The sequence below is a fragment of the Plasmodium knowlesi genome (genome assembly GCF_000006355.2).
Source record: "Plasmodium knowlesi strain H genome assembly, chromosome: 12".
Classification (NCBI taxonomy): Eukaryota; Apicomplexa; class Aconoidasida; order Haemosporida; family Plasmodiidae; genus Plasmodium; species Plasmodium knowlesi.
This window is the reverse complement of record NC_011913.2, coordinates 1,951,573-1,966,436: the sequence shown is the minus strand read 5'-3', so window position 1 is coordinate 1,966,436 and position 14,864 is coordinate 1,951,573. Positions and strand designations below refer to the sequence as shown.

The 14,864-nt window shown below is 38.0% G+C and overlaps 3 protein-coding genes across 3 annotated transcripts; 2 read left to right on the top strand and 1 right to left on the bottom strand.

The window, feature by feature from the left end:
- Positions 1–597: 597 nt before the first annotated feature.
- PKNH_1244000 (metacaspase-2, putative) lies at positions 598–8,204 on the top strand (the record flags this gene model as incomplete). Its single annotated transcript, XM_039114185.1, has 7 exons — positions 598–745; positions 1,855–6,594; positions 6,855–7,305; positions 7,442–7,523; positions 7,681–7,760; positions 7,880–7,916; positions 8,157–8,204. The coding sequence occupies 7 exons, from the start codon at positions 598–600 to the stop codon at positions 8,202–8,204; spliced, it is 5,586 nt and encodes a 1,861-aa protein (XP_038969833.1).
- Positions 8,205–8,974: 770 nt separating this feature from the next.
- PKNH_1243900 (cleavage and polyadenylation specificity factor subunit 3, putative) lies at positions 8,975–11,791 on the bottom strand (the record flags this gene model as incomplete). Its single annotated transcript, XM_002260453.1, has 1 exon — positions 8,975–11,791. One exon carries the CDS (start codon positions 11,789–11,791, stop codon positions 8,975–8,977), a length of 2,817 nt encoding a protein of 938 aa, XP_002260489.1.
- A 1,689-nt stretch (positions 11,792–13,480) lies between these two features.
- On the top strand, positions 13,481–14,314 carry PKNH_1243800 (conserved protein, unknown function; the record flags this gene model as incomplete). Its single annotated transcript, XM_002260452.1, has 1 exon — positions 13,481–14,314. The coding sequence occupies one exon, from the start codon at positions 13,481–13,483 to the stop codon at positions 14,312–14,314; it is 834 nt and encodes a 277-aa protein (XP_002260488.1).
- Positions 14,315–14,864: the final 550 nt, after the last annotated feature.

Genomic DNA, 14,864 nt, shown 5'->3' with positions numbered 1-14,864 from the left:
TATACGTTTTTTTTTTTTTTTTTTTTTTTTTTTTTTTTTTTAAAATACGCAGAAAAATTAAGCGAATTAAACTGAAACTGTTTTATTTTTTGGTTAATTTTCCAGTGTATTTTTAGAAAAAAAAAAAAAAAAAAAAAGGCATATATGCATCAGATTGCTAACATGAAGTTACATTTACCCCATTGGAAGGAAATTCGGCGCGGTGAAAACACATGCATATATTTTTGTAAAAAGTTCCACCGTTGAAAATGAAATTTTTTTAAAAATAAAAATTCCGCACGGCTGTTGGAGCAAACTGTGCAAAGTGTACGTGCCCGCTGGAAATTGCGTAAACTGAGCAGATTATTGTGATGTGCGCATTTACAATTTGAAAAAAACTGTACTAATTACGCAAATTGTCAGAATTCTTTTTCTTTTTCTTTTTTCTTTTTTTTTTTTTTTTCGCAATTTTGCCAATCGTTTGTGAGAATTTTTTCTGTTAATTGGGAGGATTTGCACACATGAATTTCACTTCCGAATCAACCTCGTGAAGATACCATGCGAATGACTCCCGTGACACACCCACGCGGACAGCACGCATGATTCTCCTGAACCAAAATGAATAACGCAAACACCTATTCTCCACTGTACAGCTCATATGAAAACATTAACATATACAAACAGAACAAGCAACTGGGACATGAAGATTATGACACATCTACGGCCAACATATCGTGCGATTCTAAGGGAAGAATACTGATAAAAGGTAAAACTGGGAGATTATTTTCGCAACCTTTTTGTGTACGTTTCTATGAACATACCTGTATGTGTACACCTTATGCGTGTAAAAGGCGGATGAGGAGCAACGGTCTCAAAAGCAGTCTTAAATTTTTTCTTCTAAATCTGTCCAGTGAGCCCAATCGTCGCTATATATTTTGTATGTGAATTTGTTATACATATCGAACATATGCGGATGTATCGTATATCTATGCATACGCGTGGTGTTTACTCTTTCGATCACATTTAATCATTTGTCTTTTCTTATGACATCACTCCCATTTTTGATGCGCGTTCTATAAATGCAAAACCATTTTAACCCCCCGTCCATACCACCTCCCAATTCGTTAAAATACATTTTATGTATTCATGAGTGAATAAATATACGCACACACATACACACGTGCACAAGTTTGCCAACACTATACCTTCTCCAGTTAACTCCTACTTGCATTATGCTTTTTTTCTTTTTTTGCGTTAGATGTTATACCTTTAGGAATTTTTTTAGTTACACGAAATGGTTGCACACTGAAGTATTATTTGTTTACACAAATATGTTTTTTTTCTTTTTTCCCTCTCTTTGTTTTTCGTTAGAAAATTTTTTCATGAAAATATCCCCCCATGGAGTAATCTTCATTTTATGTATAGTACATAAGGTGAAAGTTTAACTGCCTACTTTTAACGTCTGTCTTGTTTTCTTATGTGTCAATTCTAAACATTTCACTGCGTCTATGTGTATGCGTACAGTTTGGAATAAATGACAGGGGGTGCGCTCCTCCTCTTTTGAGGCAATACGATTCTTTGTTTTGTCATTTATATACGCGTTCTACTTCTCCTGTGTTATGTTCACTCATACTTATTATCGAATTTTTAAAAAATTACACTTCCTTCGAGTGGAGAGGGAAATGCCCAAATTGGAAGAGGAAGTCCACCCATCATGGCATTTGCTATATTGGGCGAATACCTCACTGCTACATGTACTTTGAGCGTGCTCTCCATTCTCCACGTCTACACACCCTGTGCATACGTTACACATACACAAATAGCGCTTTTATATGTAAGGACTCTTCTATTCTTTTTCTTTTTACTTCTGTGCAGATATCGAAGATGATAATAAAAACATTGGAACAAAGATCAATGGAATGACCAACACAAAAAATGGCATGAAAAATACCAACAAATATGAAAAACGAGAAGACATGCCCCCTGTCCATGTGCAGATGAAATCCCAATCCTTTGCCACAAGTAACCAATATGGAAAAAATTTAATTAATGATAATAACATACCAACGAAGAAATATTTGTATCCCATTTCCGGGCTACGATATGGAAATGTCCTTGGGTCCAAAGACAGTAGTAGCATGAACGATATTCGCTATGGTTACAGAAAGGAGAGCACCTTGAACAGGAACGTCAATTGTAATGGCGCTTACACCACCAAGTACCCTGCGAACTACATAAGCAGCTTGCGTACTCAGGGCAGTTGTTCTCCAAATGGACCACATAACATGTCCAATTATAACCCCCCAAATATAGCGAACAACTTTTCGTCCTACCAAATGCGCGATGGAAAAGAGAACAGAAACATACTTAATGAGTTCAACAAAAATATATACCAGCACTATAGCAGAATAGTTCTAGATGACTACAACAGAAAGGTGCAAGATCACCATAATGTAAAGTACCCAAATGGGAAATTTTCATCATATGACAAAAACTACCATCCAGCTAGCCATAACAATAACCATTCCTTCATTTCGAATGCACGCGAAGCAGTTAACTTTTACAGCAACAATAATATTACGCTGAGAAACTATGTACCATATGGTAACAGGAACTTGCAAAATGACCGTCACATACGTAGTGGTTCATTCATTTTAAGTAGCGACGCACCGAAGAATACCACCCTACATATGTTAAATCCAACGCAAAACATAAAAGATGGATCGAAAAGAAACGTTTTTAAAATTTTTAACCGAAAAAAAGAACACAATAAGAATTTAACTCCTTCCGTTAATTCGTATGACCATCTGCCAAATATTCAAAAAGAACAAAGAAGAAGTCTATCATCCATAAACAGGACAAACTTAAGTTCCACTTCCTTCAGAAGAGACATAAATCAACAGGAAACGTCAAATTGGAAAAGAGAACAAAATAATAATACCTTTAGAAAAATTTACAATTTTATTTTTCCATCCAGTCCTAGTAAATCACAAAATAGTTTTGATGCCAATTGTGAAGGAAATAAATTTGTCACCTCTCCAAGGGATTCCTCACTAAATCACCCCTACCCTAGATGCAGTAATGCCTATATGCTGAATAATAACTCTAATAAAAATAAAGTGTTTAATATGACAGGATATAACCTATCAGATATACATAACGATAAGGTTATTGGCGATTGTAGCAAATGGAACTACAATACTAGCAATTCCAAGCCCTTTCCGAACATCAGCTTTCCTTCCCCCAAGAATTCGGATCATTTGAAGTACACCTCTCCTGCATTTATCTCAAGGAAAGGGGACGAAATAATGTCTCTACGCCGAGATGATCAATTTGCTAAAATATATTCTGCGCATAACGGAGGAGTACCCAATGGGAACCCGCAAATCAGTGTCGTTTCGCAGAAGAATGCCTATCAGGACGACCGGCACGGGTACCACGAAAAACTCATCACGAATATTTATCAGTTCACGGGTGGACTTGCGCATAAAGGAGGCAATCATAAAAATGTCATGAATAATGGGGTTAATAGCGCCACTAATAATGGAACCAATAACTGCACTAATAATCTTCCGCAAGGAGAAGCAACATCGCCGGCGGATGTGTCCATTGAGGCCCCCCATGACGGCCATGTTCTCCATTTTGACATATGCAAGGATAGTGCAAAAAGCGGAGATGCCGCAAATATCTCCATCTGCAATAAGAACCACCAGGAGGGGAAAAATAGTGCAGTCGAATTAGCCCAAAATAAAAACGTAGTAAACGAGCAGAATCAGCATCGTTCAACGGAGGCCATTCATCCGAGCAGTCACCCCAACAGCCACCCCAACAGCCACCCCAACAACCACCCCGACAGTCACCCCAACAAGGAAATTGAAAAAAACGAACCCCCCAAAGGAGAATCGATGATGAGTACTGACAATAATGCGGCCAATGATGCCAGTGATAATAACACCAAAAAAATAAACCAAGTGTTCAAGGAACAAATGAATAATATATACAGAACGTCTATCGAGACGGAGAACAATTCTATAAAAATTGTTAGTGACTATGACAGGAAGAAGAGCAAGCAGAATATATACAATTACAGCACAGTCATACAAAACAACTTCATTAACGGTTCAGATAAAATGTCCAAAATTTTAGTAGGAATAAAAAATGAAAACGGAACTCAAAACAAAAATGATGCCAACGTAGAGTTTCTAAATGTCAACAAATACATAAATAACATATTCAAAACCAGCAACAATAATTATAAGTATGCAGGTAATAAAGAAGGTGTAGTTATTGGCGAATATGGACAGGGCAACAACACCTCGAAAAATAATCCTTTCGGTCAAATGGACATTAGAGAGAATACCAAATGGGGCATGCCAAACCAAAAGGCCTTTAAAACATACCAAAATTTCAGCCCTAGTGGCGACCACATAATGAACGACGCACATCGCTTACGTGAACTTGAAAAAAAACATGGAGTTATAAGTAATCCCATTTTATGCGCAAATAACATGACCAATGGTATTAACGACAACACGAAACATTTAATGACGAAATGCACTTTGAATAAATTTCTGTATGAACAGAAAAAACAAGAAATCCAAACGCATGGTAGGAAGATGAGTATTCCTAACACCATGCACCATTTTATGTACATGAATGAAAAGGGATTGGAATCTCTCCCACTAGCAAACCATAAAGAAAATCCAATTGTTAAACTGCTAAACAGGGGTAACCGAAATGGGCCAAACGTTGAGAGTAACATAAATCTAATTGATGGTAATGCACACATCGTTAATATGATTAAAAAAATGCACAATGGAGGAAACGAGGATGACTTGCCAGATAACGTTATTAGTAATCAAGGGTACATAAAACCTGACCACCTTTCCAGGTTAACCCAAAACGAAATGAATAAAAATGTCCTGGGAAATATGAATGATGTTCATTATCAGTACATAAAGTCCATCGTCTCCATGGATGACAAAGCACATGCGCCTATAAATGCTAAAACGAACTATCAAGAAAACGATCCCACAAAGATGCATGCCAATCGGGAGGAACATCCTAAGGACGGAACCGAACATGTTGCCTCCCAAAGTGCAGATGTACATAACATATCACTAAAAAAGGAAAAAAAAAAAAAATCAGGAAAAAAAAAAAAAAAAAGCTCCCAAAATGTGCATTACGATATTGATCAAATATTGCAGCTAAAGTCCAAGGTTTATGAAGAATTAAACACCTGCCTAAAATGCATTAACAGTTTAACCAAAAATAAAAAATTATTTGAGCAGTTAAAAAAGTATAAGAATAAACTCGATAAGAAGGCCCGTATGGTGGATGACACCTCTGATCTAAGTCACTCGGACCAAGCGAACTCCTACTATACGATGAGAAATTCGTGTCTGTCGTCCTTCCTCTGCAATGAGAACACAAGCGCTGATGCACAGGGGGTTCAATGTGCCACGGGCGTCGCTAGTGGGGGTTGCGCAACCAGTGTTGATTATCTGGCGAACGCGAAAAATCCACCAAAGCTTCACCCAGACAAGGGCATTTCAAACCACATGGACAACAAGGCCAACGTTGCCACTGGCCCCAGGGACGAGAAGAGCGAACTGATAAAAAAGGTGAATCAAACCAGTATTTCTTCTCTTCCCCTACGAATTGACAAGAGTAAAATTTCCACAAATAAGGATTGTCCGAATCAATTCCAACATAAACAAATAGGACTGAGTGAACCTGGAAGGAAAAAAGATAATGTGCATTTCAATTTGTGCGATAAAAACGTATTCAGGGATGTAGAAAAAGAAGAACGTTCCTACCTGAAGAATGAAGAAAGCAGATATTCGCTGTACGAGGAAGAATCCCCCAACGTGGGAAAGAGGAAGGCTCTTCTGGTTACTTTAAATTATAATGGGCTGTTAGAAGGTTGTGTGAATGACACTTTGGAAATCTGCGAACATTTAGTAGAGACCTTTAAATTCAATGAATTGATACTGCTGAATGATTGCAACCTTTGTTATAGAAACTTCGTTGCACAAAAGGCTAGCAAAAGTAACATCATTAATAACCTGTACGAATTCGTTGTGAATTCAAACAATGGAGATATTTTATTTTTTTATTTCTGTGGATATTCCATCAAAATAATTGATTCAAAGTTCTCACAGAATAATAACTTTGCCTTATTGCCAGAGGATCATTCGAAAAATAATTATATCTATTCAAATGAAGTATTTAATATAATAAAAAAGTTACAAGGAGGGAAACAGCTCTGCATAATTTTTGACACTACGTATACTTCCTATTTTGTCCCCACGTGTACCACCATCACATATAATAAGAGCATTAACTCAAGCGAAATTTCCAAAAATGTTCATTTAGTAAATACCAATAAGAAGCATGTCTATTCGTTGAAAACCTTTGGCAGGTTAAGGGATCGACACGTTGAACCCATTTACGTCGAAAATTTGAAGATGCCACTGTCCCATGATTTGTATAAACAGGAGGAGGAAAGGAAGAAGAATGCGAAAGATGCCCTCATCCCCTCCATCTTTTTCTTCTCCCCTGATGTGAGGGACCGGGGAGACTTTGAGCTCGTCATCAGAAATAGGGTTAGAGGTAAGTGATAACCGCGCAGAGTAGCGCACAATCATATGTTCGCGCGTGAACATAAGTGTGATCGGCCACATATCTTTGGGGCTGGGCCAAATCTGCACAACGGCACGCACAAATTGGTACATGAATACATGCGTACATACATGCGTACATACATGCATACATACATACGTACATACATGCGTACATACATGCGTACATACGTACGTACGTAGGTACATACGCAGTTACACACTTATTCATGCACCGTGACCATCCCGCAGGCCTCCTAACCTACTGTATTGGAAAGGCAATCGTCGCGTTGAAGAAAGATTTCTCCTACCACGACCTGTTCATCGTCGCGTCCCAAGTGCTAGTCAACATCAAGAAGGAGTATAAATTGAAATACGTAAAGTTTAAGTTATCCTTCCTGAATGACCACTCGCCGGATGATATAAAATTCCTCTCGCACGAAAGTCTACTTCTTAGGAAAAAAGGAAAGCCGGAAGAAGAGCCCCTCTGGAAACCCTCCTTACGATTAAACAACCTAAATGAATATATGAAGGACATTTGCAAAATCAAGGAGAAAAAAACTCAGGTCGGTTCTTCCAAAAAGTGCTTGTTAATATTCATAAAGGATATAAAATTTGCCGCCCACGTCAAGCTGGATTCCTCCACTGAGTACTTCGTCAGTTGTTTTCTTAAATCCAAGGGTCTGAACATTCTCTACGTCAGGTAGATCGCAACTCGTCTTGGGCAGCCATCATGATAATGTGTGCCAAACCGTACGCCAATGCCCATGTTGCCGATCATCTTGACCACCACTACCATGCTGCTACACGCACCCTTTCCCCTCCCCCATCCTCGCCAGGCGAAACAATACCAAGTGCCAAAAAATCGTCAGGGATAAAATTTTCTTCCTGGAATACATTATCCTAAATGTGTCCGACCTGGTAACCCTGCAGAAAAATGGACGGCTAATTGCGCCTCCCTTAGAGCACCTATCAGTGGGTCCGTTTCCAACGCCCGAGGAAAAAACGAACAAGTCCATCCCTTCAAGCCAAACGTACGAACCACCTCAACCCCTTTTTGCGCATCTCCCATTCGCAGGACAATACTAAGATTTACGTGGAACTGTTCAAAAAGAAGAACAAAAATTATTTCCTCGCCAGGAGCGTATTACGGATAAGGTAACCACACGAAGCGGCTGCTTTATCACATGCACATATAAGTGTATCCCTATTGTATGTGCACATGAAATGACCAAAACGGTAGATTCATACCCATTCCAATCCTCTCCCTCAAATAGCAACACGAATGGAAATTTCTCCCTAATGGATGAAAAGGTAATTAAAAGGAAAAAAAAAAAAAAAAAAAAAAAAAAAAAAAAACAGCGCCTTTGGAATGTGCTTCATATTTTTTCCATTCCAACTGATATTCTCTGGCAGCACAAGTGTATGTCTTTGCACTGAACTGTTTGGGAAAAAAACCCTCCTCCCAACAATGTGCTACACATTCATCTGGTGCAACTGCAAACATACCCCTTTTTTTACATTACTTTATCTTACTTTTTTTCCCACGAGCAGAAAAACATAATCGGCATCATCGATTTGAGCATTAAATGCGTCTCCTAAAAGAAAGGATCCCTATTTTTTTTTATTCTTTTTTTTTTTTTTTTTTTTTTTTTTACGTAAAATACCTTTAAGAGCAATTACCCTTCGTGGTGATACCGTTTCTTTTATTTATCCCCCGCCACTTCGGCTGCCGCTTTAATTTGTTTCAAGGATCATTTGTGTAAGCATATAAGTTGCACACACAAAAATGTATGTGTGTTTTCTCCCTTTTTTTTTTTTGGTACAAAGTCAAAATATCTTATGAAAACAATTTTGAGAAAGTTGAGTTTGTTTTGATTTCCTTTTATTTTATTTTATTTATTTATTTTTTTTTTGTTCACAATAATATGTAACCATAAAATGAATTCCTTTTTTTGTTTTTGTCTTTACCTCCCTTTTTAATTTTTTGTTCCTCCTTCGCTGGCCTTGCAGATATATATCATTTTTTTTTTTATTTTGCTACATTTTATTTTTTCATTTTTTAAGTAAACCCTATTTTTTAAGATTTAAGAGCTGTTAAAAGGTGTCAGCTATGAAGTGTAAAAGCGCAACATATGGGCAAGTTTTCATTTTGCACAATCGATTTAACAAAAAAAAAAATAAAATAAAATTCACAAATGAGCGTGTCCATAAACAGCCCGGGAATGGAGAGGATTAACTCTTCAATGGGCCACTTATTCACGCGCATTATTAATAATGATCCCCTCAATGTTAGGACCGTACGCGATGAATAATTATATACCCCTTCTTCCACGGGAGCAGAAATATATACACCCTATACACACTCAATGCTAAAAGCACATGGGCAATAGGGACTCCTCTATATTTTTTAAAATTTCTCTAATTTTTAACAAAATTGTAACTTCCTCACATATGACTTCCCGGTTGTCTATATCGACGTACACATTAACATCCTTGTTGTTATTGTCCTTTACCTCAAACTTCAGTATTTCATAAAGCATCCCGCCATTGAGAACACGCACAACGGGTTCCTCCTCATCAGTGGACATGGCTAAACTAGCATCTGCCGCGATGTAATCAAATAATATTTTATCAAGGGAGCGGAATTTCTTCATTCTGTCTCTATGCCCGCTTTTTTCATCATGATCCTCACACAAATCTACTTCTTCTTCTTCCATTTTGTTATGATCCATTTGGTTTATCCTACCAGATGAATATGATTGGTCATTCTTCAAATTATCTAACCCATCTTCGTATGCATCCTTTGCTTCTTCTTTTCTTCCCTTCTCGGGGCTATCACTGCTATTTTCCAAAAGGAACCTCTTCAACTCCACTTTGGAAAATCTCTCCACATTGGTATAATTCTCCTTCACGTACGAAATGATCATTTCATAAATTTCATCATCTGTTACTTCGTTGCAGATGGATAGGTGGTTGTTATTCTTCATGGTGTCCAGAAATTCTAGTATTAGAAAATTGATGCTGTCCGCAACTAGGTCGTTCACTGGGCTTGAAAGCCAATTAATACTTATCACCTTCTCTGCGCTGCAATAGTGGATTTTTACGTCCTGCACGAAGATGACCGCTCCTCCCTTGTCACCATTCCCACTGCCGCTATCCCCATCCTCCATATGCGTTTCCTCATACACCCCCCTCAACATATGATAGAGGAGCTCAAACTTGTGGGGGAATTTTATGCTAATCGTCTGGTCGATCAAAGCAGTCTTCAAATTTGTATACTCATAAATATCCTTGGCGTAAATCATAATGGGGATGGCCTTTGGCTCCGATATAATTATGGCATCCACTCCATTGGGAATTGTTTTTTCCTCTCCATTTCTGTCGCTCAGTTTTTCACCCCCCCTGTTGGTGTTTGCCTCTGGGGGGGGTCGTCCCCCTGACTGTTCCTTCCCTTTCTCCCCAGTTGCACCAGTTGCATCAGTTGCGTCAATTGCAACAGCTGCGTCAATTGCATCGCCTCGATTTGCGTCCCTCACCACGTTTATTTCATCCGCTGCATCCAATTCCTTCCCTTGTAATACCTCCCTCCGTCGAGCCAGATACCGAATATGTTGGGAAATCTGACCCAGGGATACCACATGGTCACTGTGCTCAAAGCGAAAAGTCAGCCTCTGCAGCAACTCGGGCGTAAAAACAGACAGGTATTTTTTCTCCTCAGTTAGCTTATTTTTCAGTCTGTTCAATTCGTTCCTATCCCCGTGCACAAGAACCACATTTGGACACTTCAACTTTTCAATAAATGTTTTGGTTTGATTAAAATCAGAATGAGCACTAAAGGATATTTCCTCGAAGCGACACCTCCTCTTAACCGGTTTGTCGTTAATGAGGACATACTCCGGCTCAGTTTTTAACTCATGGGCCAAGGTCCCCTTAACTGTATACCCAGTAAGGATAACTCCACTTTTTTTATCAGGTGCAATGATGTTAAAAATATTTTTAGAAATTCCATTCTGTAGCATACCAGGCGAAGCCATAACAACACATGGATTATTATCTTGATATAAATAATTCAAAATGGAGTCCAAAGATTTCGCATATTTCACGTACTTAAAATTGAAAGGATTTTTTCCTTCATTAAGTACATGTCGTACAAAATCTCCGCACAAATTTATGAATGTCTCATATATACATAACGATTTCGTAGCCATGGAGGAAATGTAAAAAATGGGTATTTTCTGCAGCTGTGTGTTTTTTTCCCAATGTTCCTCCATAATTAGTAGCAATTCCTGGGCCCTCCCTAGTGCAAACACCGGGAGTAACACTTTCCCTTTATTATTTAATATACTTGTAATCATGTTAAGGAAGCGAACTTCCCTTTTTTTTCTATCGTCATGCACTCTTATTCCATATGTCCCTTCGCAAATCAACACGTGAACATCAATAGTGGGGATCTCTGCTATGGGAATATGCCTATCCACCTCCCTGCTATAATCCCCTGTGTACAAAAAACGTATGTTATTTATTTCCACCAAGAACATACATGCACCAATGACGTGTCCTGCTCTATATGCTGTAAATTTTACATCCTCAAATTCTATATGTTCGTGAAAATTTAAAGTTTCTATCCTTTTCATCGCTACATTTATATCATTTTCATCATACAGTACATTATGCTTTATATCTCCATCTCCCATTTCACAAATGTAACTTTGGTAATAATCATCGTCTTCATTGTCTTCACTTCCATACTCATCACTGGAGTATACTCCTCCCCTTTTAATCTTGTTTCCGTACTCATCCGTTTCATTTTCACCCACTTCATTTTTATTTCTGCTTCCTTTCATTTTATTCATCATGTGCATACATTTTTCAATTCGCGCATAGTCGTTCCATAATAAATAACAGATACTTTTCGTCGCCTCGGTCATGTATACCTTCCCTTTAAAACGGGTTCTGTTAATTAGGTACGGTAAGGCACCACTGTGGTCCATGTGAAAATGTGTTATTAAACATAAGTCCACCTTCGAAATGTCGTACGCGTCATAGATGGGTAAACATCCTATCCCCATAAAGGCAGGGTGAATTCCACAATCCAACATGATTGACCTATTCGCACTTTCTATAATTACACACGAACGACCCACTTCGCTCGCGCCACCCAGGCACACGATGTTGATGTTGTTCATCTTGTTCGTGCAACTGGAAGAAAAAAGGATTATATCCCCCTCAAAAAAAAAAAAAAGAAAAAAGCAAGTATTTTTTCGGTGATTTATGCAAATATGCGAGGAAAATAAAAGCGCCGAGGGAGTCTCTCCTATGATATCCTATCATGCAGATGTTGTCACCAGGGATGCTTCACAAATGTGTGGCTTATGTAAGTTATACTTGGTCAAATCCTAACTCCATCAGGATCAAAAAAAAATGTGTATACGCATAGGACACACACCCTGTGGGGAAAATCTACTTTTTTACATGATACCCTTTTTCTTCTTTTTGGTTACCTTCTACGGGATGGAGACACACAAATAACATGATGGTACATGTCTTTCCCTGTGTTATTTTCCACCAGAAAAAGGCATCCCTTCAATTTTATTCTATCGTTACGCAAAGTTATTTATCACTGTTATATAATTTCAACGGTGATCTCATTTTTAGTTTTTTTTTTACCCTTTGAATTTTTTTTTTTTTTTTTTGGCCCCCTTGCTTAGTTCTTCGTGACATTGTCCGCCTTTTAACAATTCGGATAAAGCTTTTCCCTCTTCAGCCAAGTTACATGCTGTTTGGTACATTTACTTCTTTTGTTCTTCAATCTATGGGGGAAGATCTTCCTTGTCATCACATACTTTGGCTCTCAATTTACAACGCTATCAAGTGCCCCCAAGAAAAGTGCGCCTCTAGCCGTTGTCATCATGTGGTCCCTCTTTTGCCCCTTCCCCCGCAGAAGTGTACTTTATATCGCTATTACAAAAAAAAGAAAAAAAAAAAAAAGAGTTTTATTTTTCTCTTATCCTATTTTGTACTTCTGCCCAAATGAGTCCCTATTTATACATAGCTCTCCCTACATTTCCATGCAGGGCATTCGCTACTCTGGTGTTTTTAAAAAAAGTCCCTAGAAAAAAATCGACACAAAAATTTAGGTGCTGCATATTAATGCAAATGGTATGGCAAGCGGATCGCGGGACATTGCTTTTTATGGTCACAGAAATAACGTGTATTTATACATGCATATAATATACACGCATGTTTGCATAATGCCCCCTTTTCGCGTTCTCTTGTAAGGCGTTTCTTAGAACACAAAAAAAATTATCTTTGGAAAAGCTTCACCCAAACATCATGGCGCTTACCCTCTGATACTGTGCCTCTGCTTTGATTTTTTTTTTTTTCTTTTTTTTTTTTTTTTTTTCCCTGAGAAATTGGCGATGATAGGAGCGCAAAAAAAAAAAGGGGGGAAAAATAAACCAGCGAGAGCAGATCGAAAGGAGGCGCACAGAAAAAGAAGATAATACCAGCGCGTTGAAGGAACATACAATTTAAGGAAGGCTAATAAAATTGGAATTCCGACAAAGCGCCGCAGAGGAAACCGTCACACCCCCTGCGGAGACCCGCATCATACATACTGCCTACCGACGCATGTGTATTTCCGCAGAAGGGGAAAAAAAAACATACTAGAGCAGTGCAAACGAGTTTTGGAAGAATCCTGTCCCAGTCTCTCTGAACAGAATCGTATGCACAGTCCAGCCGTAACCGGGGTGTGGAACTCCTTTTTGTGTGGCATCGCATGTAGAGGAAGAATCATAGCGAAGGCGCAGAAAGGGAGACAGTAACTCCGAAGGGTTGAAATAACTTTATCCATCGCTTACAAGAAGTAACCAAAAATGAGTAGCGACAAAATAAGCAAGGAAAAACTGGCCAAGGAGAAAATAGAAAAAGGCCAACACTACGAAGCGCACCAACTTATAAAATCACTTATAAATAGGAAGCTGCAAAAAAATCAAGTGAATAGCTGTATGAGTATCATCTTTTACTTCTCGCAAAAAATGGCCAAGGCAAAACAGTACGTACTACTTTGCGATCTAATGTATCAATGCTGTACAATTTTAACACAACATAATATAGAATTTAGCGAAGAGTATGCGAAAAAAATAATCGAAATTTTTAATTTATGCCCTCCAAATTCTACAGAAGAAAAATATAAATTTATGAACAAGTGCATCACATGGTCTACGAATGATGATGAAATATTTGGTTACTTAGATTTCCATAAAGCCATAGCATATGCATATTTTGAGGATAAAAAATATAGTTTAGCTCATAATCATTTTATATACCTAGACGATAATGAAATATTATATAAAATAATTTGCCTTTGGCAGAAGGAAGCTTACCCTAGTGAATCACATTTTTTCATTTTAAGAACCACACTATGTCTTCTTGTGTTAGACAAATTTGAACAAGCATTAGATTTGATAAATAAATTTGAACCTAATTTAGATCGAAAGGATGTTCCCCTTCCAATTCAAATTGCTTATTTAATTACCTCTTCCTGCATATACAAAAGTGCACCTTTGTATGAGGACGTCAAGTATAAGTATCGACTCATATTAAATTATGACCCAGATTTTCAAAAATATATCGGCATATTAGATGATGTGGTTTTTAATAAAAGGAAACACGATCTCTTTAGTATGTTCCAAAATATGTTTGGCTGATTTGAAGATAAGGCGGAGAACAAATTCGTCATTTTTACAACCCTTCATGGAGGTATGACCTTTTTTGGGGGGGGAAATAGGTGGCAAGAATTGGGATAATCTAGCCATGTCGAACAGATGAGCTATTGTACGTATTATCACTATCCGTATACGTATATATTACTTCCTTACCTATTTATGTTCTTTTTTGTTGCCTTTCACTTTTACAAAGCGGTTCATCCTGCTGGGGTGTATCTCACATCCTCTTTGAAAAAATCGCAATGTGGGTTGCTACTATGCCATGCGGAGTATATTCAGTAGGCATGTACAGTTATACGGAGGCAAATACAACAGCTCACACACCTGTTTGGCCTCACATAAAAGTGTAAGCCCGCCCAGAATGACATTAAATAGCTATGGAAATAAGGGGTCCCCGTTATTTTCCTTTTTTTTTTTCTCTCTTTTTTTTTTTTTTTTTTTTATACTCATTCTTTCATGCCAGAAAAGAATCTTTGCAAAAATAGGGAAATACATACAATCCCAATTTAGTCCATCCGGGAAAGAATGTTCC